The sequence below is a fragment of the Phycodurus eques genome, chromosome 14 (genome assembly GCF_024500275.1).
Source record: "Phycodurus eques isolate BA_2022a chromosome 14, UOR_Pequ_1.1, whole genome shotgun sequence".
In the NCBI taxonomy this organism is placed as follows: Eukaryota; Metazoa; Chordata; class Actinopteri; order Syngnathiformes; family Syngnathidae; genus Phycodurus; species Phycodurus eques.
The window spans coordinates 1,643,470-1,669,030 of record NC_084538.1 but is presented as its reverse complement, the minus strand read 5'-3'; the positions used below and the strand labels follow the sequence as shown (position 1 = coordinate 1,669,030).

The 25,561-nt window shown below is 42.4% G+C and overlaps 1 protein-coding gene across 4 annotated transcripts in view; it reads right to left on the bottom strand.

The window, feature by feature from the left end:
• atrn (attractin) overlaps positions 1 to 25,561 on the bottom strand; it is a 53,315-nt gene that overhangs the window by 19,122 nt on the left and 8,632 nt on the right. For all 4 annotated transcript variants that reach the window (XM_061696123.1, XM_061696122.1, XM_061696125.1 and 1 more), the window contains exons 9-25: positions 24,108 to 24,291; positions 23,874 to 24,028; positions 22,162 to 22,246; positions 20,391 to 20,611; positions 19,721 to 19,842; positions 19,495 to 19,633; positions 18,809 to 18,990; positions 12,932 to 13,151; positions 11,956 to 12,141; positions 10,763 to 11,008; positions 9,951 to 10,088; positions 9,779 to 9,872; positions 8,570 to 8,622; positions 4,952 to 5,046; positions 4,789 to 4,867; positions 4,519 to 4,676; positions 201 to 262 (exon numbers count right to left, since the gene is read on the bottom strand). In XM_061696123.1, the coding sequence (XP_061552107.1) occupies positions 201 to 262; positions 4,519 to 4,676; positions 4,789 to 4,867; positions 4,952 to 5,046; positions 8,570 to 8,622; positions 9,779 to 9,872; positions 9,951 to 10,088; positions 10,763 to 11,008; positions 11,956 to 12,141; positions 12,932 to 13,151; positions 18,809 to 18,990; positions 19,495 to 19,633; positions 19,721 to 19,842; positions 20,391 to 20,611; positions 22,162 to 22,246; positions 23,874 to 24,028; positions 24,108 to 24,291 (2,419 nt within the window). The remainder of the gene's footprint in view (positions 1 to 200; positions 263 to 4,518; positions 4,677 to 4,788; positions 4,868 to 4,951; positions 5,047 to 8,569; positions 8,623 to 9,778; positions 9,873 to 9,950; positions 10,089 to 10,762; positions 11,009 to 11,955; positions 12,142 to 12,931; positions 13,152 to 18,808; positions 18,991 to 19,494; positions 19,634 to 19,720; positions 19,843 to 20,390; positions 20,612 to 22,161; positions 22,247 to 23,873; positions 24,029 to 24,107; positions 24,292 to 25,561) is intronic.

Sequence of the window (25,561 nt, the reverse complement as noted above, 5' to 3'; positions counted from 1 at the left end):
GTGGAGAGTGGCCGCACGCACACACTTCAATCGAGCGCGCAGCTGACACGCCTCCGCACTCAATCTTTCGCAGTCATTTTTAAAAATCAATAACACATTAGAGCACTTCCTGAGGAGATTCCATGCACACCGCTGATCGTTCAACACACACGACATCCCTCAAAACACACACGCACACCGCTGTACTTGTGCGTGCTGACCTGAAGAACGTGACGAAGAACTGAACGAGGTCCATGAAGTTGCTGTGCTGCGAGAAGGCGATCTGTGGAAGAAACACAAGGCGACATCAGCGCATCTGGATACTCAACTGCAGGGTGGGGGGTGTCTATGAGATGAGGGCTAAAACTATGTAGAACTATATAAACTTGGTCCACCATCAATGGGAATTCTTACTAGAACAGCTGAACTTTATTTGGGGTGAACGAGCGCTGACTCCCATTCCACAAGTTTGAATGCGATTGGTTCATTCTGAACAAAGCATTTAACATTTGTAAGAGGGTGTGCACACTCGTGCAACCACAATTTTTTAGTTGTTTATTTCGAATTCCCCTCTTGAAAAAAATGCCTTTTTCAATGGAGTTGTAGAGGTTATAGGTCACGCCGTCTATTCCATGTAGGGTTCAAACAACTGATTTGAAACTGTAACTTATGTTTCAAACCCTGATCCTGTCTTGAAACCCCAATTTGAAGCCCTAACCCGAGCTTGAAATCCTAACTTGAAACTCGAACCCTATCTTGAAACCTGCTTTCAAAACCCGACAACTGTCTTATAAATACTACTACTACTTTGCTTATCTCCAAACAACATTTTAAACCTAGTCTTTAAACCATGTTTTGGAACCCTGACACAGGCTTGCAACCCTGCTTTGAAGCCCTAACCCTAGTTTGAAACCATATTCCAAATCAAACCCTAACACTTGTTTGAAACTCTGAACTTGGCTTGAAACTACGGACTTTGTCCAGACCGATACCAGAACGTGATACCACTAGTACCCCTGATGCATAAAATTAACACAATGATATATTAATGCGAACATAGACCTTTCTTCTTTCTAACACACGATGAATCGCAGATGTGTCAAAATGCCGCAGTGTAGCGCCAACTACTGGCGAGGAGCACTTAATGTCTGATTTGTTTGCCTTGAGTGTCGGTGGCTCGTATGGGCAGCCGTCACGAGTACCCGATACCTTGAAATAAGACCGGTGTCGCGAACCCCTAGTTTGAACCCGTAATTTGAAACTCAAAAATGATCTTCAAACCCGAAATTTAAACCCTATCGACTATGAGAGGAGATACAGTACAAACATACTGTATATGTGCAATTAATGGTATTGCTGCGAAACAGGTTTATGTGAGCTGCACAATGGCGTGTGTGTGTGTGTGTGTGTATGCGTGCACACGCGAGACCACATTTGTGAGTAAATACGTGCATGTGTGCGTCGGTCTGTGTGTGGCTATATGTATTTGGATGTGTGAGAGTGCATTTGTGTGCATGTGTCTATATGTGTGTGTTTGTGTGTTGACATGCGGCGAGCAGAAGAAAAAGTCAATCATGACAAAAACAACGAGCTCCTTAATCAAGGTTGCCATGGAAGTGGGCCTCTAATCCTCCCCACACCTCATAGCCCCTCGTAGCCCCCCCCCCCCACCCAGCGCACATCAAAACCCTCGCTACCACCACAACACCGCAGCGCCCCGCACTGGCAGCGTTATGTACCTGCGGCTCCCGTCAGTGACAACTCTTCAGCGCGGCTGCTATTGATTCGTCAGCAAAAGCGGGATTAGCATCCGAACATGTGGGATTATTGTTTAATAACGTTTGATGTGCCATAAAGCTATTTAGGTATGAATTTATGTTATGGGTCAAGAGTGTTTTTTAACCAGAATGGGGAGGGGAGCGCCATCTGACAACTGTTTTATACGCTACAACAAATGAGTCTAATCGGTTAAATCCAGGATGCAGTGTGTCTGTGTGAAAGCGACATTCCGTTTCTATGGTCATCTATCCATCCGTGCATTCAACACGATTTTCATTTCATTGTCATGTTCTTTATCTTTGTGGTTTGGCATTTTCGTCATTCTCTGTAATTTGATATTTTCTCTTTTGTTTTTATTTTTAGTTAGTCTTTATTTTTTGTCATAGTCAATGTAATTCCCCCCCCTCACTTTCTTCTCTGCGATTACATTTTTTCACATCTTTTTCTTTTTGTCATATTCCATGTTGATGATGCAATCGGTATTAAAGTATTTTGACCAAGATACAAGCAGGATGTTACAACATGACCTAGTGAGAGTTCTTCCTTTTGACGTTTGCCTGTTCCTGTCGCCGTGGATGTTGGAGATTCTGCTACGAGTGCGAGTTCCGTGTTCAGCTCTCTCTGAATCGTGGATTCAGACAAAAGTGAAATCTGAGAATTTACAGACCTGCTATCTGTGGATTACGTACCATAGCATCGTCTTTGTCAAGACCAAGCCATCTTCAAAGCCTGACCCTCTCAACTGAGACGCGAACTGCACTGAATGCTGACTTTGATTTGACCTGTCACAGTTGATCACAAACGGATTATTAAAGTCTTTTCCAACTTTCCAGGTTTGCTGGTCCCAAGGCACACTTGTCCCGTGACAGGTTTGGTACATAACATGTCAGAAAATAGGGATGCCACTGGGAAAATGTGGATCAATGCTTTCCAAACTAAAAGCAGATTCTTATTTTTATTAAACACAAATATAATCAGTCTGCTTTTACGGCAGATTGCAAAAATCTGAGAATATTTACAGTCGAGACGCTGAAATCAGAGGATTTGGACAATTTAAAGTTCAAACTTCAAATGATTAATCGATTATCAAGATAGTATAGTATATTCTATAAGTTGTCAATTAATCGATCAATTGTTGCACCTCTAAATCATCATCAAATTTACTGTAATGGTCCCGAACCATTCTCCTCACTGTCTGTTACTTTATCTTCTCCATTAAGGCCATAACCGAAAATAAGCTTGGTTAATGTTTGACCAGCTATCGGTGAGACGTTAACGTAGCTTACCTGTCTTAGTAGGTTATACAGAGACGCATGACAACAGATGTCGCAGTTATTGTCGCATCTTTGAGTTGCAAACCTCACGTTGCCATTCTGCTCTTCCCGATTTTATCCAAAACATAATCCTCATGTCCAAATTTACCACATTTCAGATTTCTCCTGGAAGAGTTCTGACGGTGGTAAAACCCCGGCGTGTTTGGCCGGAATCACAGGAGTTGAACTGGAAAAATTGCATGCCGGCATGACTTTGTTATTCTGCAAAACCAAAGGCAGAGGTTGGATTTGCTGGCAATGTCAACGGCTCGAGCCGCGCTAGCCACTCGCGAACACACGCAAAGTGCTCCCCCGCCATGTGAGGCGTAAAGACGCACATTGAAGCGCGACCGCACGAGTCCAGACAAGAATCCTATTCATGTGCTTCACGTTCCAACGCAAAACAAACACAAGCCTCAAGTCAAAGCCACAAGGAAAAGGAACCCGAGATCATTTAGACACTCACAGGACAAAACATTAGGTACAGCAAGTAAGAGCCAATGCAAGAGCTGCGTCAAAACACAACTTGTGTTAAATCTCAATAGATGCTACACGTGCACCTAATTAAGTGTAAGTAAGAGAGTGCACCACCCAAAGCATGTCTCACGTAAACCTGATATTAAAGTTTTATGGCTAATTTATTTGTTTTATGAGTCCAATATTAACTTCATTAGCAGTATATGCCTCTCGAGCAGTGCTGCCTTATTGCCCTTGTTACAAATGCACATAAGCACGCACGCACGCACGCACGCACGCACGCACGCACACACACACACACACTCTCTTTTAATTCTTTGTATTTTCTTGTCCTGTTTTTTGTGATTTTTTTATTTGTATTTATGTAATTTTCTTTACTAATTTATTTCTCTTCATGTTATTTTTATTTTCTGGGACATTTAATTTTTTTGTCATTTTTTGTTTGTATTTTTCATTTTCCTTTTTATTTGATGCCATTTAATTTTCCGTCATTTTCTTCATTTATATTTTTTCATCAATTTATTTTATAAATTTTGTTATTGTAATTTTATTTTCAACTGGTGATATTCCTATTCATTTCCCTTTGTCATTTGCATGTTTGTAATTTTCTAGTTTTTATTTCTTATTTTCTTTTTATTTGCAATTCATTTCAGTCAAGTTATTTCTTTACTTTTCTTTGTCACGTTCTTAATTAAATTTTTTAATCATAATCTTTTTTTATTTATATATATATATATATATATATATATATATATATATATTTATATATTTATTTTTGTCATGGTCTATTTGTTTTTATGTTTCGTCAAATGTTTTATAGTTTTATTTTTTATACCAGTTCATTTCTTTTATTTGTATTAATTTATTTTAATTATTGTATATCTTTTTTTATTTATGTTTATAGTTTGTCATTATCATGATTCAAATAGTAGCTCAATTTTTTATGGGGAAACGGTTTGGGCGACTCAACCTGTATCTTGATGGGCCAGGTGAAGTTGCTGACGTAGACGAAGAAGGTGATGTTGGGGCTGTTGCGGAAGTCGAAGTTCTCGTTGGAGAAGCTGTCCTTGAACTCCTTGATGTTGCTGCGCGACACGATGGGAATCTCCTCGCCGCTCTGCGTACCCGCTGGACAACAACAACAACAACAACAACAACAACAACGAACAGCAAATACACGTTAGCATTTAGCCGCTTAATCCATAAATGAACTAATTAAACTCATTCATTAGGCGCTTACCTGTGAAGCTGGCGGCCCAGGTGATGTTCAGGTTGAAGTTCTTGGACGCGTTGATGAACATGTCCAAATCTCGGTTTGGCTTGAAGAGGGACGAAACGGAAATTGTATTCCCAAGCAACGGGTGGCGCTAAAGAGAGCAAAAAGCGCAACAGGTACGACTCACCTCCTCCGGCGTAGCCACAAAGTTAATGGCCGTGTAGTAGCGGTCGTCTTCCTGAGACAGGCTGAAGGTGAACTGGTAGTCAATCAGCAGGGTGTCTGAGGTTGACAAAAAAAATAAAAAAATACAAACTCTTTTGCACTTGTTGAGACCACGCAAATATCTACTTATGTTTTTAATAACCAAGATGCAGCTTTCTGAAGACGGGTTATGTCCAACTCAGTTAAATTTTGTAAGAGATTCAATTGCGATGTTTATTCCGATTTTTGGCACTTGTTGCACAGCTGTAAGACCATGCAAATGTCTACTTTTCTTTCGAGTGAACAAGATGTAGCTTTCTGAAGACGGGAGGTACGTCTATGCTGCTTTAATTTCATAAGACATAAATGGTACTTTGATTCATTTATGATTTTTCTCTTCAAATTTGCACTTTTTTGTATAGCCATAAGACCATGCAAATGTCTCTTTTGTTTCTAGGGAACAAGATGAAGCTCTTCCAAAGATGAGGCGGTCAATCACTTTTGATTTCATGAGTCTGAAATGTGAGGGAGATTCAATCATGATGTGTCTATTTAAGTTTGCAGTTGTTGCACAGCTGTAAGACCATGCAAACGTCTATTTTTATTTCTAGTGACCAAGATGTATGTAGTTCTTCTGAAGATAAGTCAAAAGTCGCTTTAATTTTGTAAGGCGTAAATGTTACAGGGATTCAATCATGAGGTGTCTGCTCAAGTTTGCAATTGTTGTACTGCCGCAAAACCATGCAAATGTGCATTTTGTTCCGACTGACCAAGATTCCAAAGACAGTCGTCTTTTTTCAGAAAACAGACATTTTAGAAGGACTGAATGATGACATCTATTCAAGTTTGCACTTGTTGCAGGGCTGTAAGATCGTGCAAATGTCTACTTAGTTTCAGTAAGCAGTATGATTCTCTCGGGAAAATGAGGGCCGCCCGAGTTGCTTTCAATTCATAAGCATTACCGGGTTTAATTTTGACATTTGTATTCAAGTTTGCACTTTTTTGTATGGCCATAAGACCTTAAATATGCCTATTTTGTTTATCATTTTTGTAATTTACTTACAAAAATTAAGTAAATTAATTTACTAAAAAAAATGTCTCTCTCATTTTTTTCATTTGTATATTTTTGTTTTATTAATTATTTTGGGGTGGTTGTCATTTTGTTTTTTAATATAAATGTTTCTTCCATTTTTAAATGTAATTTTAAAAATTATTTTTAACTTGTCATTTAAAATTATATATTTTTTTTTTTAAAAAGTCACCTTCCGTAAGCACTTGGAGATGTAGTCTGTGGTGTACAGAGTGTATGTAAAATGTATTCCAGTATTATGATTGCAGTACGAGATCATTTTAATGGGAAATAGACTGGGTGACCGCCACCCGCCTGGAAGGTATGAAATGAAGACCGTTATGTTCGCGGACCCTCAGGCTTAATGAGATGCTTGACGCTAACCTGCTGCTGCCGCTATAAAAAGAAAGTGACTACCCGGGAAGAAAAAGCGGCCTCCAAAAAAGTTTCATCAATTGACTTTCAGTCGCACTCCGAATGCAGATGAGCGCCATCTGCTTCTTGTCGCGCCTCCCTGGCATCAAACCCGAAGAGAGGCGTTTTGATTAAAGTGGAGTGTAAGTACACGTTAGAATCAACCCCATGCTGCCATTAGCGACGTCTGAATCAGTTACCCAACGCAGATATTTTACTTTAGAAAAATCTCACGGCACATCACCAAACAAAATGCCGTTTTTTGTGCTGTCTCTGTGATGAGGTAAGATTGCACCACAAGATGGCACCAAAGCCCAGGCTCAATAGGGAAGTAGTAATTGGTGTCAAGATATTTGTTAAAGTGACTCATCTGGACCGAGTCACAAGCTTTGTAAATCGGGGCGGTGCTAAATTTAGCCTGGGGTGTTAGTGGTCGTGACAGACACGCATGTGCAAGTCATTAACACTTCCGATGTACTTTATGGAATTCAAATCATCCATAATCTATTTTAAGGGAAATGTTAGATGAGTTTGAAATGATAAAGTGTTTTGGATCACAGTTTGTAGTATGTTTACAGTTTTAACTATTCATGTAGGCCAGGGGTGTCAAACTCATTTGTGTCGCGGGCCACATTGTAGTTATGCTTTCTCTCAGAGGGCCGTTAAGATTTTGAAATCATATAAATATTGAATCACCTGTTTATATTATTAAATAGACAACAAATTGATAGATGAATAGTTTGGAAACCCAAATTCAAAGGTAATACTTTGTAACTATTGTTAAAGTTACTGTATTGTAAAAAGAGTTTTGGTAACAAAAACATGGTTGGAAATATTTATTCCATATGACAAATGTTTTTCTCCATATTTTAGCAAGAATCATGGCGGTTCAAGCACATGATTTGCTTTCGCGGGCCACATAAAATGATGTGGCGGGCTAGATCCGGCTCCCGGGCTTTGAGTTTGACACCTGTGATGTCAGTATTCATATGGGCAGGGGTGCACATCATTTTGGTCTGGTGCTCCAATGAGTACCAGTGGTGGTTAGTTGGTGCTAATTTTTTATTTATTTTTTGAATGACCCACCGACCTAACTGGAAGAACTGATGTCCGTTTGCAGACCTATCCGTGACTTACTTATTTTCTGTACAAATAAAGGAATGAAACTTGATTTTTTTTGTTCAACGGCCTTATAACTGTTTTTGCCCCCATCCAATCTGAGCCAGTCCACAGCCTGTACATACATACCTGTAGCAATAGACTTTCATTTCCACACATTTTAAATGATTTAATTCCTAGCATTCTGTATATGCCTGTAATTATTGATAGATACTTACTTTATAATCCATGAGAAAATTGTCATATTTCTAATTTCGGGCAAAAGGGAGAGCTCGGACTGTGGTTGTGACAGCCCACACTGGTATTAGCAATGATGATGATGGGGCTAGGGGTCAGGGGGGCACCATCGGGGGTCTCGCACAGGGCGCCATCCAAGCTAGCATTGCCCCGACTTGCAGTATGGGACCGTGCAATCAGCTGATTTGGTGCAACAGGTGCCTACACACAGGTTAGTTAGACCGACTGCCATCTAGCGGAAGAGCATTGCATTGTTCTGCCCATCACTGTATGTGGCTGGCATAGATAGTCATGGAAAAAATGATTAGACCAGCCTTGTTTCTTCAGTTTATTGTTCATTTGTAATGCCTGGTACAACTAAAAGGTACATTTGTTTGGACAAATATAACAACGACAACAAAAACAGCTCATAATAGTTGAATTTAAGAGCTGGTCTTTAGCCATTTTCCATAGTTTTCTTGATACTAGCCCAAATCACTGGGAATATAATTTAGCTTAAGCATGTCAAATAGGACAAAGTATTATGGACTCAGCTACATTTTTGTCACGTTCATTGTATTCTTCAAGTAATAAACCTTTAGTGTTACCAGGCATTAAAATGAACAAGAAACTGAACAAACACGGATGGTCTAATATTTCTTTTCCCATGATTGTAGCCGACATTATTTTTCGTAAATAAACCATCATCTTCGGACCAATTAAGTGAAATTGGATCATTTCCCAGCACAGTGGTAGGGAATGAGTGTTCTGAATGGTACTTACAGTAGCATGTGCCTTTCAGTGGGTTGCCTTGGTAACGGTTCTCTAGCTCACACCTGGAACACAAAATTAAAAATGATGAACAACAACAAAGTTATGAAGGACGGACAACAAACATCATTGTTACTTCTTTCTGCTCCATCGAACCAAAAAACTGAAGATGACCATTAATGGCATTTGTTTTGTGTGTATGTGCGCACCTGTGCGTGTCTGTGCGCACGCATGTGTTAAAACGTAATCGCAATTCATCCAAAGGCTTTAATGAGCAGATGCATAATGTCCGACACCCTGCGCGCAAGCCTGGTCTTCGCGGCGTGTGGTCGGGGAAAGTCAAGCTGGGCCTCGAAATAGCGTCCGCCGTCCGTTTGATGGCGCTTATTAAATGACAACGGCGCGCCACGACGGAACCCGCTGGGACGCCAGCGGGGACGACGACAATCCGTGACAATATGCAGGACGGTAAGAGTGAGAGCGCAAGACGGACAAAGAGCGGCGAAGACAACATGGTGGACAGTAAAGACGGGAGAAGGGCCGTCACCATCAAAGATTTTTAGAATCCATTATTATATCCATTATTCCATTGATGAATCAGAGAAGAAATTATTTTGAATTAAAGTTTATTGCAAAATGTTTTCTTCATGTTTATTAACCAATTATTGGTGTGTATTGTTTGGTATTGTTTAATGATAAAACAAAACTAAGTAAACAACAATAAAGCAATATCACACGAGGGGAAGTGTTGTACTCACTAAGACTTGAAACCGAGCGCTACCTAATCGGAAAGGCTACTAGTTTGATACATACTTCTGGGCCAACTCCGCAAATTACAGGTTTTTCATACTAAGGTAAATAATGACTATTTTTGCAATAGATTAAACTGACTGTTATTTTTTTTTCAATACATTGATGCTGATTCAGTTCCTGGTTTGGTCCGTAACATCTGTCAGAAAATAGGCAAACATGTTGCTTGTTTTCCACAGTAAAAGCAAATGTTTGCAAATGTCTTATTACAATATTTACTGTTGAGAGGCTGAGATCAGGATTTGGACAATTTTAAGTTCGACAATGGCTCTAAATGATGACTCAATTATCAAAATAGTTGTTGATGAATTAGATCATCGATAAGTTGTCGATTAATAGACTAAATGTTGCACCTCTAGTAATGAGTATGGAGGCCACTAAGGGAAGATATTGTGCGCTGGTTGCACTTACAGGTGGCAGCGGTCTCCTTTGATGCCCTTGGTAGTACAAAAACATTTGCCATTGTTTGGGTTACACATGCTGGCGTGGCCGTTACACTTGCACGCTGTACCAAAGGGGGGAAAAGAGTTCCACGTTAATAACCAATCACGTTGATGTTCGTTTCAACGTCATTCCTACGGACGCTGGCAGTTGCCGCCGTTGGTGGGGTCGCCGTAGAAACCCGAGATGCAGCTCTCGCAGTGGCGTCCGCCGGTCAGGTCCTCGCACTTCTCGCACACGCTCTCGTTGACGCAGCGGCTGTGCCCGTTACACTGACACGCTGACATGAAGAGGAGAACAAGTGGCAATTATTGTGGGAATGCTAATGAGCACGCGTAGGAACTGTTTTTCAAATTCCCGGAATTCACAATTTTTTTTTCATGTCAATAGTCCCAGATTAATGCAGACATTTCACATGTGGGCCTCCTCCTTCCACATTTCTCCACCGATTGGCACCATCTGCGGCATTTTGGTGCCAAGGAACTATGTTGAAGTGAGAGGAGGAGCTTCATTTAGCCAGGCCACAGTACTGTCTAATTTTAAAATAGTCCTTTGGCACTTGCAGGCAATCATACTTGTTTTTATTTTATTTGTTTTTATATGGGGGAAGGGTCAATTACTCGCAAATTATCTCTGACTCAAGCCCTTTTTTGACAAAAATATATTTTTTGGCCGAAATCACCCGATGATGCTGACCACCTCTGCTAAACTCGCCTCCACCCTCAGTTGAACCGATCATGCAATTCTACCCATGATATTCAGATATTATTATATTATATATTATGATATTATACATTTTTTTAATATATCCTGAAATAAATTGAAAAAGAAAAAGTCATTATTTTAGGAAGGTAACAATGTTGTTCTCTATCGATTGGACGAGGACTCCTTGAATATTCTTTGCAATTCTCCCTAATGGAAAACAGGATTAGGAAGTCCTTCGGCAGGTCCCACCTGGGCATCGAATGAAGGACCAGTTGTAGAAGGCCTCGCCGGGGCACATGCTGGCATTGAGGGCAGGCGGCGGGTTGGCGGGCAGGCCTGGCAGAGAGGAGGGCGCCGGCACGGACGTCTGGAAAGGTCCCCGGTACGAACCCTCCATGCACTGGCCTTTGCCCGTGTTGCTGGCGTCCGTGCACCAGCCGCAACCCGGCTGCTCTAGACACTGACCGCACGTACGGTAGCCGGAACAGTTCTCTGCTACAAGCACAAAAGAGAATTTATAATCAAATCTGCTCTCAATAGGCATGATTTCTTCATGTATAGTTGCAGACGGTTGAAGAAAGTTTCAAAACAGTATGCCCAAGTTTTACTACGGTGTGACAAGGGTTGAAGTAGCGACGTAAATTCTATTTTTATAGCACTCTTCACAGGGAGGAGTAGTTCAGGACATTATGTTTCAAGACAATGACTTCAAGATGACATGCCGAAGTTTCAAGGCAGTTTGAAAATGGTATGCTGAGCTTTCAAAATGGCATGGCAAAGTTGCAAGACCCTATGATCGAGTTGTAAGACAATATGCCCAAGTCTTAGGACAAAATGAGCTCAGGATGATATTATTGTGAAACAAAGTTTCAAGCCGGTGTGGAGAAATTTCAAGGTGGCGTGACACATCGTTAAGATGGTGAATGATTGTATGACTTCATGATACCGTGGTGAAATTTTAAGAAGGTGGGACAAAGTTTGCATTAGGGACGATGATTGTTTCAAGACGTGTTGATCAAATTTCACAATGGTATAACGTACTTTCAAGACGGTTTAAGAAGGTATGACTGCAGGACAGAATGGCAAAATTCCAAGGTTGTATGACAAGAGTTTCAGGACAATATGCAGACATTTTAAGACAGTATAACTTCAAGATGATATGGCAAAAGATGGTATGATGAAGTTTCAAGACTGTATGACAATGTTTAAATGCAGTATACAGAAGTTTTAAAACAGTACAGCACAGTTTCAGGGCAGTATGACTTCGAGACGATAAGACAAAGTTCCAAGAATGGCAGACAAAGTATTTAAAGAAGTTTGACCAAGTTTTAAAACAGTATGCCAACATTTTAAGATGGATGCGGACGTTTTAAGACAGTAGAACGTCAAGATGGCATGGCAAAGTTTCAAGACGGTGTGGCGGAGTTTCAAGAGTTTCTTACGCGGACATGTGCTCAAGGTGTACCACTCCATGCACTGGCCGAAGGGGAAGGAGGCAACGTAGGCGTTGGAATCCACGCACTGCTTCATGTTGCTGCACCACATACACTCCAAGCTGCCGCTCGTACACTCGCTGCACGTGGCGCGCAGGGCGCACGGCGTCCGGCACTGTTTGGCGCTGTGGTTAGCTGTGGAAAAAACGGCACAGCAACACGTTAGCTCGGTGACGTTAACAACGCAGTTTGTAATTTAGCTACAATGCGGCGTAAACGGCCAATTGGTTGACATAAACGGAACGCATGTAGATATAATGTTAACCATGCTAACTCTTGTTGCGCTTCCACAAAGTGGTCCAGTTTGGTTGGGTACGGTTTGAAAAGGTAAATGCTGATGAGTCATGTCTGCTTTGTAAATGCTGATGCTAACGGAGACAACAACAGGAAGTTGACACAAAACAAACTGTGTCAAAGTAAACTGAGCCATACCGCTGCTGCCGTTTCCACCAAGCTGTCTGCTTCGATACAGTATGCTTTGTAACGGCAAATCCTGACGCGTGCTGCTGCTAGCTGCGTAAGCTATAAGTGTGAGGAAGTTGACCCGGTCAACATATCGTATCAAAGTAAACCGAATGGTACCGCTTGGTGGGAATGGAGCTTTCGGTTAGGAGACATTTTCAAGTTCAGCAACAAGCGCCACAATAAAGAAGCATTCGCGTTTGATGAATGCTCATCATGCTAACGAGAGGTGCAGTTCCACCAAGTGGTCCGGTTTGGTACAGAACAATAAGAACAGAAGAGTAAATGTTTGTGTACATAGAATGACATGAGGTATGACACTTTCAGAGAATAGTAGAGCTCCAAACTGTAACGCTTGGTATAAAATGACTTTTTAGCCAGTGCCGCTCAGGCAAAATTCCCTAATCCTAATTTCCCAGAAATTAGCCCATCAGCATAGCATAGCGTGATTCAGCGGCCCCACCTGGCCGCTCGCACAGGCTTCCGTTGACGGGGCTGATGCAGGTCTGCGCCTTCAGCCCACTGGAGGCGGGCTCTGCCAGGTAGCCGCAGAATCCGGCGTCGCTGGGCTCGCCAGGCAGCCACTGCAGCGACGTGTTGGTGAACGGCGACATGTCCTCCCAGCACCAGTACGACACGTTGATCTTACGCAGGCCCACCCAGGGAGTCACCATCGCCTTGTACTGCGGCAAAAGAACATGCGATACGACGACGTTTTTAATATGCTATGGCCAAGTTTCAAAGAGAGCATGGGGATGCTTTAAGACGCTATGCTAATGTTTTAATACAGTATGATTTCTAGATGTCACGACAAAGTTTCAATACGACAAGGTGAAGAAGGTTCAAAGAGGGCAGGATTTTAAGATGTGTACCAGTACTCATGTTTTAATACTGTGTACTTACAGGATGGTCCAATGAGGGTTGAAGATTTGACAAAACAAAATAGCATGCTGAAATTTAAGGATAGTTTTACAAAATGTCAATACAGTATGAATACAGAAAAATAAAAATTAAGGCAGCATGGCAAAGTTTTGAAGACGTCATTCCAAAATATCAAGACAGGATGCCACCTTTGAAAATATGACAAGGTTTCTGATATTTCAAGACAAAGTTTCAAAGTAGTATGATGACATTTTAAGACTCCAATGTCAACACGGTACGGCGAATTTTGAAGTTTCAGGATGGGATGCCCAAGTTTTAAGACCATACGCTAACGGTTCAAGAAGGTATGACAACGTTCTAAGATGGAAGGTGTTCTGAAATTTCAAGGAGGTATGATGAAGTTTCATAGAGAAAACCAAATGACAACTTTTGAAGACAGTATGATGATGTTTTAAGACTGTATGATGCAGTTTTGAGAGAGTATTAGTCCAAGACTGTGTGACGAAGTTTCAGGATATATGACAAAACAATAAATTGATATTCTGAAGTTTCGAGTCAGTATGATGACATAGCAAACGGTACGCTGAATTTGACAGCGGCTCGTCAAGTGGCCTCTCGTCCCTGAAGTGCTCCACATTTCAGGACATTGTGGAACATTCCGGGATGCTCCGTGTCCAAAAATACACTTGGATGGTATGGTCTCATGACGACTAAACAACAACAAGAAAAGGACGTGAGAGGAAACTTGGCCCCGCCATCAATTTCACAGGCTGCGCTGAGCGCTACGATAAAAGTGCGCTATCGGCAAACCGTCCCATCTTCAAATCAATTTCCATGGAGCCTTTGCGCTGGTAAACAAAGAAAAGAGCTCCATCTCGCTGGAGCGGCGCTCCAATTACACTCTCTCCGGCACATCCATTGCGGTGCAATTCTGGGATTGATTGATCGTGTCTGGAAAGGGCGCTCAACGTGGTGTCAACAGCCCCCAGTCCTGCCACCCAAATCTCTCGATACCTCGCCACCACACTCGTGACCTGCGGGATCGTGTGACGTTTCATAAGGGGAAGTTTCAAGACTGTTTGCTGACATTTAAAGACTGTGCGACTTCAAGACGGTATGGCGAAATCTCAGGGATGTATGACAAAATCTCAAGACGATATGGTGAAGGCTTTAAATGGTCTGCGTATGCCGTAGCCTCAAGACGGTATGGCGAAGTTTCAAGACGTTATAACAAACTATCAAGGCTGATGAGTTTCAAGGTGGTATGGTGAAGTTTTAAGACAGTATGATGAAATTGTAAGACGGTATGCGGACGTTTCAAGACAGAATGATTTCAAGGCGGTATGGCAAAGTTTCAAGACAGCATGAAGAATTTTCAAGACAAAGTGAGTTCAATAAGGTAAGGCAAAGTTGGAAGAAGGTAGGTCGCCAATGAAATATGAAAATAGTGTGCCCAAGTCTCAAGACGTCATGATGAAGTTTCAAGACAGTATCACAAAGTTTCAAGACAGTGTGATGAAGTTTCTCGACGGGATGCTGATGTCGAAATTCGGTATGACTTCGTGACCGCAATGCGAAGTTTCAAGACGGCATGAGGACGTTTCAAGACAGTAAGGTGCCAATGAAACATGAAAATGGTATGCCTCAGCTTCAAGACCGCTTGATGAGTTTCAAGACAGGATGATCGTGTTGTAATTCGGTATCAGAATCAGAATCAGAATAATCTTTATTTGCCAAGTATGTCCAAAACACACAAGGAATTTGTCTCCGGTAGTTGGAGCCGCTCTAGTACAACAGACAGTCAATTTACAGAACACTTTGGGGACATCAAGACATTGACAAAAAACAATTGTGCAAAAAGATGCAGAGTCCTCTTGCACTTAGAGCAGTTCGAACGACTAATATTGCAATAGTCCGGTGCAATGACCATTGTGCAAAGGGCGGTGAGACTTCAAGGAGTGCATGCGGTTTACAGTGACGAGTAGTGCGATCATCTGGGACAATGTCGGTTGTGCAAATGTTACAGATACTCCTCAATCAGTGTGCAAATGGAGCAGATGCTACTCTGGCACGAGTGGCCAGTATATGCAAATAGTGCAGCATGGCGAGACAACTACAGTGAGTGCACGAGTAATACATAATTGGCCCCACAGAAATGTGACAACGAACTCAAGTCAAAAAATTGCCAGCTTGTTGTAATGGAATTATAGGTTAGGTGTTTAAGAAGTTGATCGCAAGAGGGAAGAAGCTGTTGGAATGTCTACTAGTTCTAGTTTGCGTTGATCAGTAGCGCCTACCTGAGGGAAGGAGTTGGAAGAGCCGGTGACCGGGGTGCAGACGGTCCGAGAGGATTTTGCACGCCCTTGTCTTAGTTCTGGCAGCGTGCAAGTCCTCAATGGTGGGTAGGGGAGTACCGACAATCCTTTCAGCAGTTTTGATTGTCCGTTGCAGTCGGAGTTTGTCCTTTTTTGTAGCAGCACCAAACCAGACTGTGATGGAAGAACACAGGACCGATTCGATGACCGCTGTGTAGAACTGTCTCAGCAGCTCCGATGGCAGGCCGTGCTTTCTCAGAAGCCGCAGGAAGTACATCCTCTGCTGGGCCTTTTTGAGGACGGAGTTGATGTTGTGCGCCCACTTCAGGTCCTGAGAGATTGTAATTCCCAGGAACTCGAAGGTCTCGACGGTTGACACAAGGCAGCTGGACAACGTGAGGGGCAGCTGTGGCGAAGGATGCCTCCTGAAGTCCACGATCATCTCTACCGTCTTGAGCGTGTTCAGCTCCAGGTTGTGTCGGCCGCACCACAGCTCCGGCCGCTCCGCTTCCTGTCGATATGCAGACTCGTCACCGTCTTTGATGAGGCCGATGACAGCGGTGTCATCTGCAAACTTCAGGAGCTTGACAGTCGGGTTCGCTGAGGTGCGGTCGTTCGTGTAGAGAGAGAAGAGCAGCGGAGAGAGGACACAACCTTGGGGCGCCCCAGTGCTGATGCTGCGTGTGGATGAGGTGGCCTCCCCCAGCCTGACCTGCTGTGTCCTGCCCGTCAGAAAGCTGTAAATCCACTGGCAGATGGCAGGTGAGACCCTGAGCTGGAGAAGCTTGGTTGAAAGGAGTTCAGGGATGATGGTGTTGAACGCTGAGCTGAAGTCCACGAACAGGATCCTCGCGTAGGTCCCTGCACTGTCGAGGTGTTCTAGGATGAAGTGCAGTCCCATGTTGACTGCATCATCCGCAGACCTGTTCGCTCGGTAGGCAAACTGCAGGGGGTCCAGCGGGGGACCTGTGACACTCTTGAGGTGGTCCAGCACGAGACGTTCAAAGGACTTCATGACCACAGATGGCAAAGCGACAGGCCTGTAGTCATTCAGACCCGAGATTGCAGGTTTCTTGGGGACTGGAATGATGGTGGAGCGTTTGAAACAGGATGGAACTTCGCACATTTCCAAAGATCTGTTAAAGATCTGAGTGAAGACTGGAGCGAGCTGGTCCGCGCAGACTTTGAGGCGGGATGGGGACACATGGTCCGGTCCTGTCGCTTTGTTAATCTTCTGTTGTTTGAAGATGCGTCTCACATCCTGTTCATGGATGGTTAACGCAGAAGTCAGAGGTGTGGTTGTGGTCGCGGGTGCGGCCGGGTGGGTGTGTGGAGTGAAACTGTCCTTTTCAAATCTGCAATAGAAGGTATTCAAGTCGTTGGCTAGTGTGCTATTGTTCTCAGCTTGGGGGGATCGTCGCTTGTAATTAGTCAGCGATTGGAATGCATGCCAGACTGTTTTTGAGTCGTTCGCGCTAAACTGTTTTTCCAACTTTGCTGCATAGATCCTCTTTGCAATGTTAATTTCTTTAGTCGGCTGGTTTCTAGCTCGATTATACAGGGCCCTGTCCCCGCTCTGATATGCGTCTTCCTTAGCTTGGCGAAGCTGCTTAAGTTTAGCAGTGAACCACGGCTTGTTGTTGTTGAATGTCCGAAATGATTTTGTTGGTACACAAACCTCTTCACAGAAACCGATATAGGATGTGACAGTGTCCGTGTATTCCTCCAGGCTGCCGGCTGAATTTTCAAAGACACTCCAGTCTGTGCAGTCTAAACAGCTTTGAAGTTCCATCTTTGCTTCATTGGTCCACTTTTTGACTGTTTTCACTGTAGGCTTCGCACAGTTAAGTTCTCGCCTGTACGTCGGTATTAAGTGAATTAAGCAGTGATCAGACGAGCCCAGGGCTGCACGAGGTATAGCACGGTATGCGTTTTTTACCGTAGTGTAGCAGTGGTCTAAAGTATTATTTTCCCTGGTAGGACAGTCGATGTGCCGCTTGTATTTAGGGAGTTCGTGGTTGAGTTTAGCTTTGTTAAAGTCCCCGAGAATAATGAGGTGTTTTTTTTCAATTTCGTTGACTTGTTCGGCGAGCGTTAGCAATGCGGCGTTCGTGTTAGCTTGCGGTGTAATATAGACTCCAGCCAGTATAAACGATGCAAACTCACGTGGCGAGTAAAATGGTTTACAGTTCAAAAACAGCGACTCCAAATGCGGGCCGCAGTGTGTGCTGAGCACCGTGACGTCCGTACACCCTTTTTCGTTTATATGGAGGCATATCCCGCCGCCCTTCGTTTTCCCCGATGATTCCATGTCGCGGTCCGCTCGATGAATGTTGAAGCCGGGAAGCGTGACGGCGCCATCGGGTACGGCGTCGCAAAGCCAGGTCTCCGTGAAGCACATGGCCGCGGAACGTCCGAAGTCTTTACTGGTCTTTAACAGAAGATGAAGCTCGTCCATTTTGTTGGGTAGGGAGCGTACATTCGCGAGGTGGATCGACGGGAACGCCAATCTGTGTCCTCTCTTGCGGAGTTTCACCTGAATGCCGGCTCGTTTTCCTCTGTGGCGCCGCTTCCGCATCCATGCGCCGAAAACCGCGGACGTCGCTCCGGTGAGTAACTCGGGGAAAAAACTGAGCGGATTTTCGAAAGTTGGTGACAGAAAGTCCGGAGTAGCCTCCTTGATGGTTAGCAGGTCTCCCCTTGTGTAAGTGAGTCGTGTAAGGTCTCCAAAGACGGACGAAAAACACAAAAACAAAGACAATACTAGAGAGCGCGTTACCGAGGCGGCCACACTGGTAGGCGCCATCTTGGAAAAAGATGGTTTCAAGACTGCGACTTCAAAAAGGTATGACGACCTTTGCAGAGTGGTTGACAAAATATGAAACTTGTATGCTGAAGTTTCAAGATGGTGTGACGTTTCGAGATAAGATGCTGATGTTTTAAGGCGGTATGACTTCAAGACGACTATTAAAGCCAATCTATCTGAATGAGATAGAGGTTTCAAGATGGGATGCTGACCTGGCAAATTGACATGACTTCACCATGGCACGCTGAAATGTACCGTATACCCCCTAGAAGTTTTCAAGGGTGGAATGACAATGTTTAAAGACCATATAAGGACGTTTTAAGATGGGATGGCTTACCACCACGCTCATGATCTGCAGCTCCTTGAGGACAAAGTCAACCTTCTTCTGCGTGGTGAGGGAGGCCAGTACGGAGTTGTGGCTACGGCACGCCAGCTTGGCGTTGTCGTAAGAGTCCTTGGCCGTCAGGAACTTCAAGCACGAGTTGCCCACCAGGTGCCAGCTCTCGCCACACACGTTCTCTGCAATGCAACACAAGGCAACACACTTGAGTTGCCAAAGCGAAAGCAGTTTTATTCAAGAGAAATTCTTTAGCGGTCCCGCGGAGTTCGGTACGGTTTGGAATGGTAAATCAAAACGTGTTGTGTGTTTTTGCGATATGGCGCTAGCTGTGTAAATCCACCTAACATTTTTTATAACCGCAAGATAACGTCATGCTGTACCGAAACTAAGAAAACTGTACTGCCTGAGGGCTCACGTCAAAGAAATTGTACTGTTTGGCAGTACATTTATAAAACAAAATTGCAACTGTTGCTCAATCAAAAATCCTAGTCCCAATTTTTAGAAAGCAGTTTGAGAATTGAGTGAATTGATTAATTTAAATTCATATAAATTATAAGATGAGCCACTGTCGTTTCGTCAAAATTCCTAATGGCAAGTCTCACAACTGAGGCCGTTAGCATAGTTAGCATCATTCTGAGCTGGGTGATAGCCACATCTTGGTTCACCACCGTCGGCGTGGTTACCAGGCAGCGAGATGCACGCCTGGTTGCGCGGTTCCCACTGGCAGTTCTGGTCGGCGGCGCAGCTCTTGCAGCTGGTCTTCTTGTTGCACACGTCGGACGGGTTGTCTTTAGGGCAGCCGTCAAAGTCCGCCACGGGTCCCTGGAGAAAAGACCCACAAAGCAAAGCGCAACATGAACATCACGTAGTTATGGTGGTGTTGATTGGGTCGTGTGTTGCGGTTGCTACCGAGACGGAGGTGCAGTTGCTTCCCAGGGAGACGCACTGCACGGAGCACCACTGGCACCCGTTGGTGTTGGCAGTGCAGCTGTAACAGTCCGTGTACTGGTCGCAGCGCTCGTTGTCGGCGTCTGGGAGGCGAGCGGATCAAGACTTCAAGTCAAGTCGGAGTTTCAAGACAGTATGCTGGGGCTGCACAATTAATCGAATTGTAATTGCGATCGTGATTTTGGCTGCCACGATTAAATGAGCCTGATCGTCTGCGATTTATTTACATTTCAAATGCATTCAAATGAAAAGCCAGTGCCGGCAGCCTAATGTTATTGCATTTTATGCATAAACTGCATTTGCTTCTATTAAGTTGCAGTTCGTGATTGTACTTTGTAACAGTTTCAAGACAGCTTTCATGATGACATGACATGATTCAAGACTGTATTATGAAATTTCAAGACTGGAAGCTCAGATTTCAAGACGGCATGCTGAAGTTTCAAGACAGCACACCCAAGTCTCAAGTCGGTATGCCAAAGATGCTAAACCGTATGAAGTTGTAAACCAACACATAAAGATAGTATTCCAAAATCTCAAGCCTATATGACGAAGTTTCAAGCTGCTTTCGTGAATGTAATTTACAGTGTAGCAACGCGTCTCATCAAAACACAGGCTTTGCGGCGCCACCTACAGGATCTGGTGTTGCAGGATGCGGGCATCTGCTGCTGCTCTGTGTTGGGGATGCCCTTCCAGGGCAGACACGACGCCCGGGTGTCGTTCCACACGCAGTGGAGGCCCGGAGAGGCCTGAGAGCAGGAGGCAGCCGTGGAGAAGGCGGCGCAGCGGGGACTTGTGTACGACAAAACGTCACTCAGAAGAAGGCTGTTGAAGCCTCCCAACACGTACATCACCCTGCAAGCAGCAAGAGGAAAAAAAAAAAAAAACAATCAAAGCGGTAAATACATATCGAAGATGTGCAAAATGTTGGATTTGAGGAACAATAATATTCAAATTAAAACAAAATTATTATATTAAAAGTAAACTAGTTTACTTTTTTTTTAACACGCATTTACTCATTTTATTTGTCTTCATTGATATCATTAAACAATTGGTTAGTTGATTTACCGTAAATTACAAAATGACCAATTTTACATACATATTCAACAATTTAGTATTTATTCTATTGAATAAATTGTAAACTATAATTAAATTATAAATAAAAATGGATCTCTCTCTCTCTCTCTGTCTCTCTCTCTCTCTCTATATATATATATATATATAATATATAAAATTAGTTAATTATAAAATTATTTTAATACAATAATTATTTTTTTTTATTTGATATGATAAAATAGTTTATTTTAATAGGTATTTTAAAATATTTAAAATTGTATTTATAAATTATTGTAAATAAGCAATTATTAAATAATATAAAGACAAAAGTTGCTGAATGTGCTGTACATGTAAAATAGTTTTTTTGTTTTGTTTTATATTTATTTATAATTAATGTAATTATCATTCGTAAACTCATTACTTAAATAAAACGAATGGATAGGTAAAACATTTTTACTGATATATGTTTATTTCCAATAAACCAATTAAATGATTATTTAATTACGAATGACAAATATAATGTAGAGGATATTTAGTTTATTCTAATAAAATAGTTGATCATTTTAATTTTTTTCTCTCTATAATTATATTGAAAACAATTATTTAATAATAATAATAATAATAATAATATTTTACTAATATACTTTTATTGTTGATAAATCAAGCCAATATTTAACAAGGTGAATTTGGAAAAACTATTCTCATGAAATAATTCATTTTCATTTCTACATTTGATTTTTAAATAATTTAATTATAATTTTGTCGCTCGTCCTTGCTGGTCTACGTCTCGGCTCCAAACGTATTGCACGCCATCTGGCTTCTCACTGGGAAGTTTTGTATCAGACAAGCAGCTGTGAGGACGCAAAGCGATGAGACTAAAACGACCTTGGGGTCGTCACAACCAGCCGAGTGATAATTAGCCAAGAGCTAATCGAGAGAAAATGTGCTGTCGCGAGTCCTTAAAAAGTCTCACACAAGACAAATTGATATCATTAAAATGTGACATGATTCACATTACAAGTGATTGAGTAAAAAAAAAAAGAAATCCAAGACTCTCACAGAATTTCAAGACGGAGCGATGACGTTTCAAGACGGAGCGATGACGTTTTAAGGATGGAGCGAGGAAGTTTTAAGATGGAGAAGATGGATCAAAGTTTCAAGACAGCGTGATGAAGTTTCAGACAGCGAGTTAACCCAGAAAGCTGTGACGTCCCTCTGGCCCAGCATCAAGTCTTCTTGATGTTGATGATAATTAACACAGGCTTTCGACCTATTTTTTTCTTACACACGTCTGAGAAATCACAGCAGAAACATGTACTAATATGATATTCTATGTATTATATATGTACCCGTCACTGGCGACCGCCGAGTGGCCAAAGCGGTTTGGGTGGTGAAAGAGTTCTGGTCGCTGAAGTGGCGTCCACTCGTCGCATGCTGCGGAAAAAAAAGAAACATTACAATTACGTTTTTTTCCCCCCACGTCGTGTTAATATTTAAAAATGTGTCTGAAAGCCGCTGCTAAATTAGAGCAGAGCATCATTGCGTCATCCATTGTACAAAGGTAAACCGTGCCATCTGGTGTGAAAAGGCGGTACTGCAGGCTGTGTGAGTCCTATGACGTCATTGGTGCAATGTCAAGCAAGGCCTTAAAAATGCAGCACGCTGATCGGATGCAGATTGTCAAGGAGAGGCAATTAGCGTAATTAGCAAATAGTCAGCTAATGAGGATGACCCCTAAAGTTCCAGGAACACGTGTAGTTTTTGCTACATGTAGTTCCTGGTACTAAAAGGTTCCAGTTAGAGCAGAGCTGTTCCAAAGGTTCCTGGACTCTTCCAAAGTCCAACTCAGTGAAGGCTGGACCAGATTAATCACCCTGTAACAACAGTAGCTTCTGCAGTTCAAACACAAGATTGTCCTTCAAACGTTTCTCGTTACCGAGAAAAGTTACTGATGTCAAACCATAAAGCAAGTATGCAGTTCCAGGAACTTAGTTTTTGCTACAGGTAGTTCCTCTAACTGAAGGGTTGCAATCAGATATGTTCAGCGCTACAGTCCCAAAGGCTCTTAGGACTTGCAGAAGTACCATAACCCTAGCAGGGTCATGTTTTCATTTGCATTCCTAAAGTTCCCAGTTTTGAGGTTAAGTCTGCAATGCAAACGTAAGAATGGTGTTGGTGGTTGTGTATGTGGCATTCGTGGGGCTGTGACAGGGTCTACCGTACATGGTTTACTGCAGTGCTTCTCAAATATTTGACACCTACAAAGATTCTTAGCTCTCCAAGTACCACCATCTTAATCGACATTCAAATACAGTATTGTGTTCATCAAAACAAGGCAGAGATTTTATTCTTTCAAAGTACAATTAATAGTATTGAAAGCCACTGTAACATGATGGAGTCTTAACATTACAAAAAAAAAACTGTCCTCAAATGATTCAATTAAACAGTACATACCATAAAAAATTGTGCCTAAATAAAAGTTTCAAAATAAGCATTTCATATTTTTTTCCAAAGCCCAATTTTTAGGGAAAACAGACATGGAAAAAAGTTGTCAGAATTAGGAAAAAGAAAAAGAAAAACAAGGGCAATCTTACTGGATGAAACATGACCTTGTGAAAAATTGCCATTTTTTTCCCCAAGAAAATTATACCATATATAGGGGGGGGGGGGTAATCGTAATCTTACGAGAAGGCAGTCATTCATTTATTTTTGGAAAAAATATTTTTTCATGAAATACTATTTTTATGACAAAGATGTTATGGTACAAGTTAAAAAAAGGTTTTTTTTCAAGAAAAAAAAGTTCTGTTTTAGGGGGGAATTTTTTGCGTGTGACAAGCTGTGGGTCTGCCACGACCCACAGCTCAGAATCTTACAAGACAAATTCATCATTTCGCATAGACTAGAGAGGACCTGCGTACCACACTTTGAGAATCACTGGTTTAATGGTTGTGGTGTGAAATGGTGTTACTTGGCAGTGGGAGCTGTGACTGTGCACGTGGTGTTAGAGGGGATGTGCCCGCGTGTACGTGGTGTTCGTGGGGGGTGCTCTGTGTGTACCAACCCAGGCTGTAGGCCATAAAGTCAGAAGAGAAGCACTTTGCGCCGTGACTCATGGAGGTGTCGTTGTGCGTGTTTCCACCAAACACCAGCATGGTACCGCTCACAATCACGGCTGTGTGGAGATAGCGGAAGAATCCGCTGTCCCTCATGATGGTCCTGGCACAAAAAAAACAGCGACCGATACAGTACGGAAACCGCCCTATTTCGCCAGCCACCGTTCACGCCGTCCACTCACCACTTCCTGCTGTCCACGTCCAGCCGGTAAAGGTCTCCGGCAAGGCCGCACTTACTGGCGCTGAAGGCCTTGTAGCCTCCGTGCGTGTAGATGGCTCTGGTGGCGGCGTCAAACACGCTGCTGTGCCCGTAGCCGCCCTGGATCAGAGCCCCGTCCGTGGGCACCACGCTCCACTGGTTACGGTCTGCACAGGGAGGAAAGAAGCAATGAAGATCCGTGTCAAAATGTGCTGGTATGACAATGTTTCAAGATGGTATGATGAACCTTCACGTTGGTATGATGACGTTTCAAGAGGGTTTAACGAAGTTTCAAGATGGTATGATGAACATTCAAGTTGGTTTGACAAAGTTTCAAGATGGTTTGATGAATTTTCAAGATGGTATGACAAACTTTCAAGTTGGTACAATGATATTTCAAGATGGTATGACGAGCTTTCACGCTGGTATGATGATGTTTCAAGATGGTTAGACAGTTTCAAGATGGTTTGACCAAGTTTCAAGATGGTATGATGAACCTTTAGGTTGGTTTGACAAAGTTTCAAGATGGTTTGACAAATATTCAAGATGGTATGATCAACTTTCACGTTGGTATGATGACGTTTCAAGATGGTTTGACGAATTTTCAAGATGGTATGACAAACTTCCACGTTGGTATGATGACGTTTCAAGATGGTTTGACGAATTTTCAAGATGGTATGACAAACTTTCACGTTGGTATGATGACATTTCAAGATGGTTTGACGAAGTTTCAAGATGGTATGATGAACCTTCAGGTTGGCTTGGCAAAGTTTCAAGATGGTATGATGAGCTTACACGTTGGTATGATGACGTTTCAAGATGGTTTGACAAATTTTCAAGATGGTATGACGAACTTTCACGTTGGTATGATGACATTTTAAGGTTGTTTGACAAAGTTTCAAGATGATTTGACTAAGTTTCAAGATGGTATGACAAACTTTCACGCTGGTATGACGAACTTTCACGCTGGTATGATGACGTTTCAAGATGGTTGGACCAAGTTTCAAGATGGTTGGACCAAGTTTCAAGATGGATTGACAAAGTTTCAACATGGTTTGATAAAGTTTCAAGATGCTTTGACGAAGTTTCAAGATGGTATAATGAACTTTCATGTTGGTATGATGACATTTTAAGGTGGTTTGACAAAGTTTTAAGATGGTCTGATGAATTTTCAAGTTGGTATGACGAACTTTCAAGTTGGTATGATGACATTTTAAGATGCTTTGACGAAGTTTCAAGATGGTTTGACGAACTTTCACGCTGTTTAGACGAACTTTCACGCTGTTTTGATGACGTTTCAAGATGGTATGGTATGACGAAGTTTCAGGTTGGTATGACGACGTTTCAAGATGGTTTGACGAAGTTTCAAGATGGTATGACGAACTTTCACGTTGGTATGATGACATTTTAAGGTGGTTTGACAAAGTTTCAAGATGG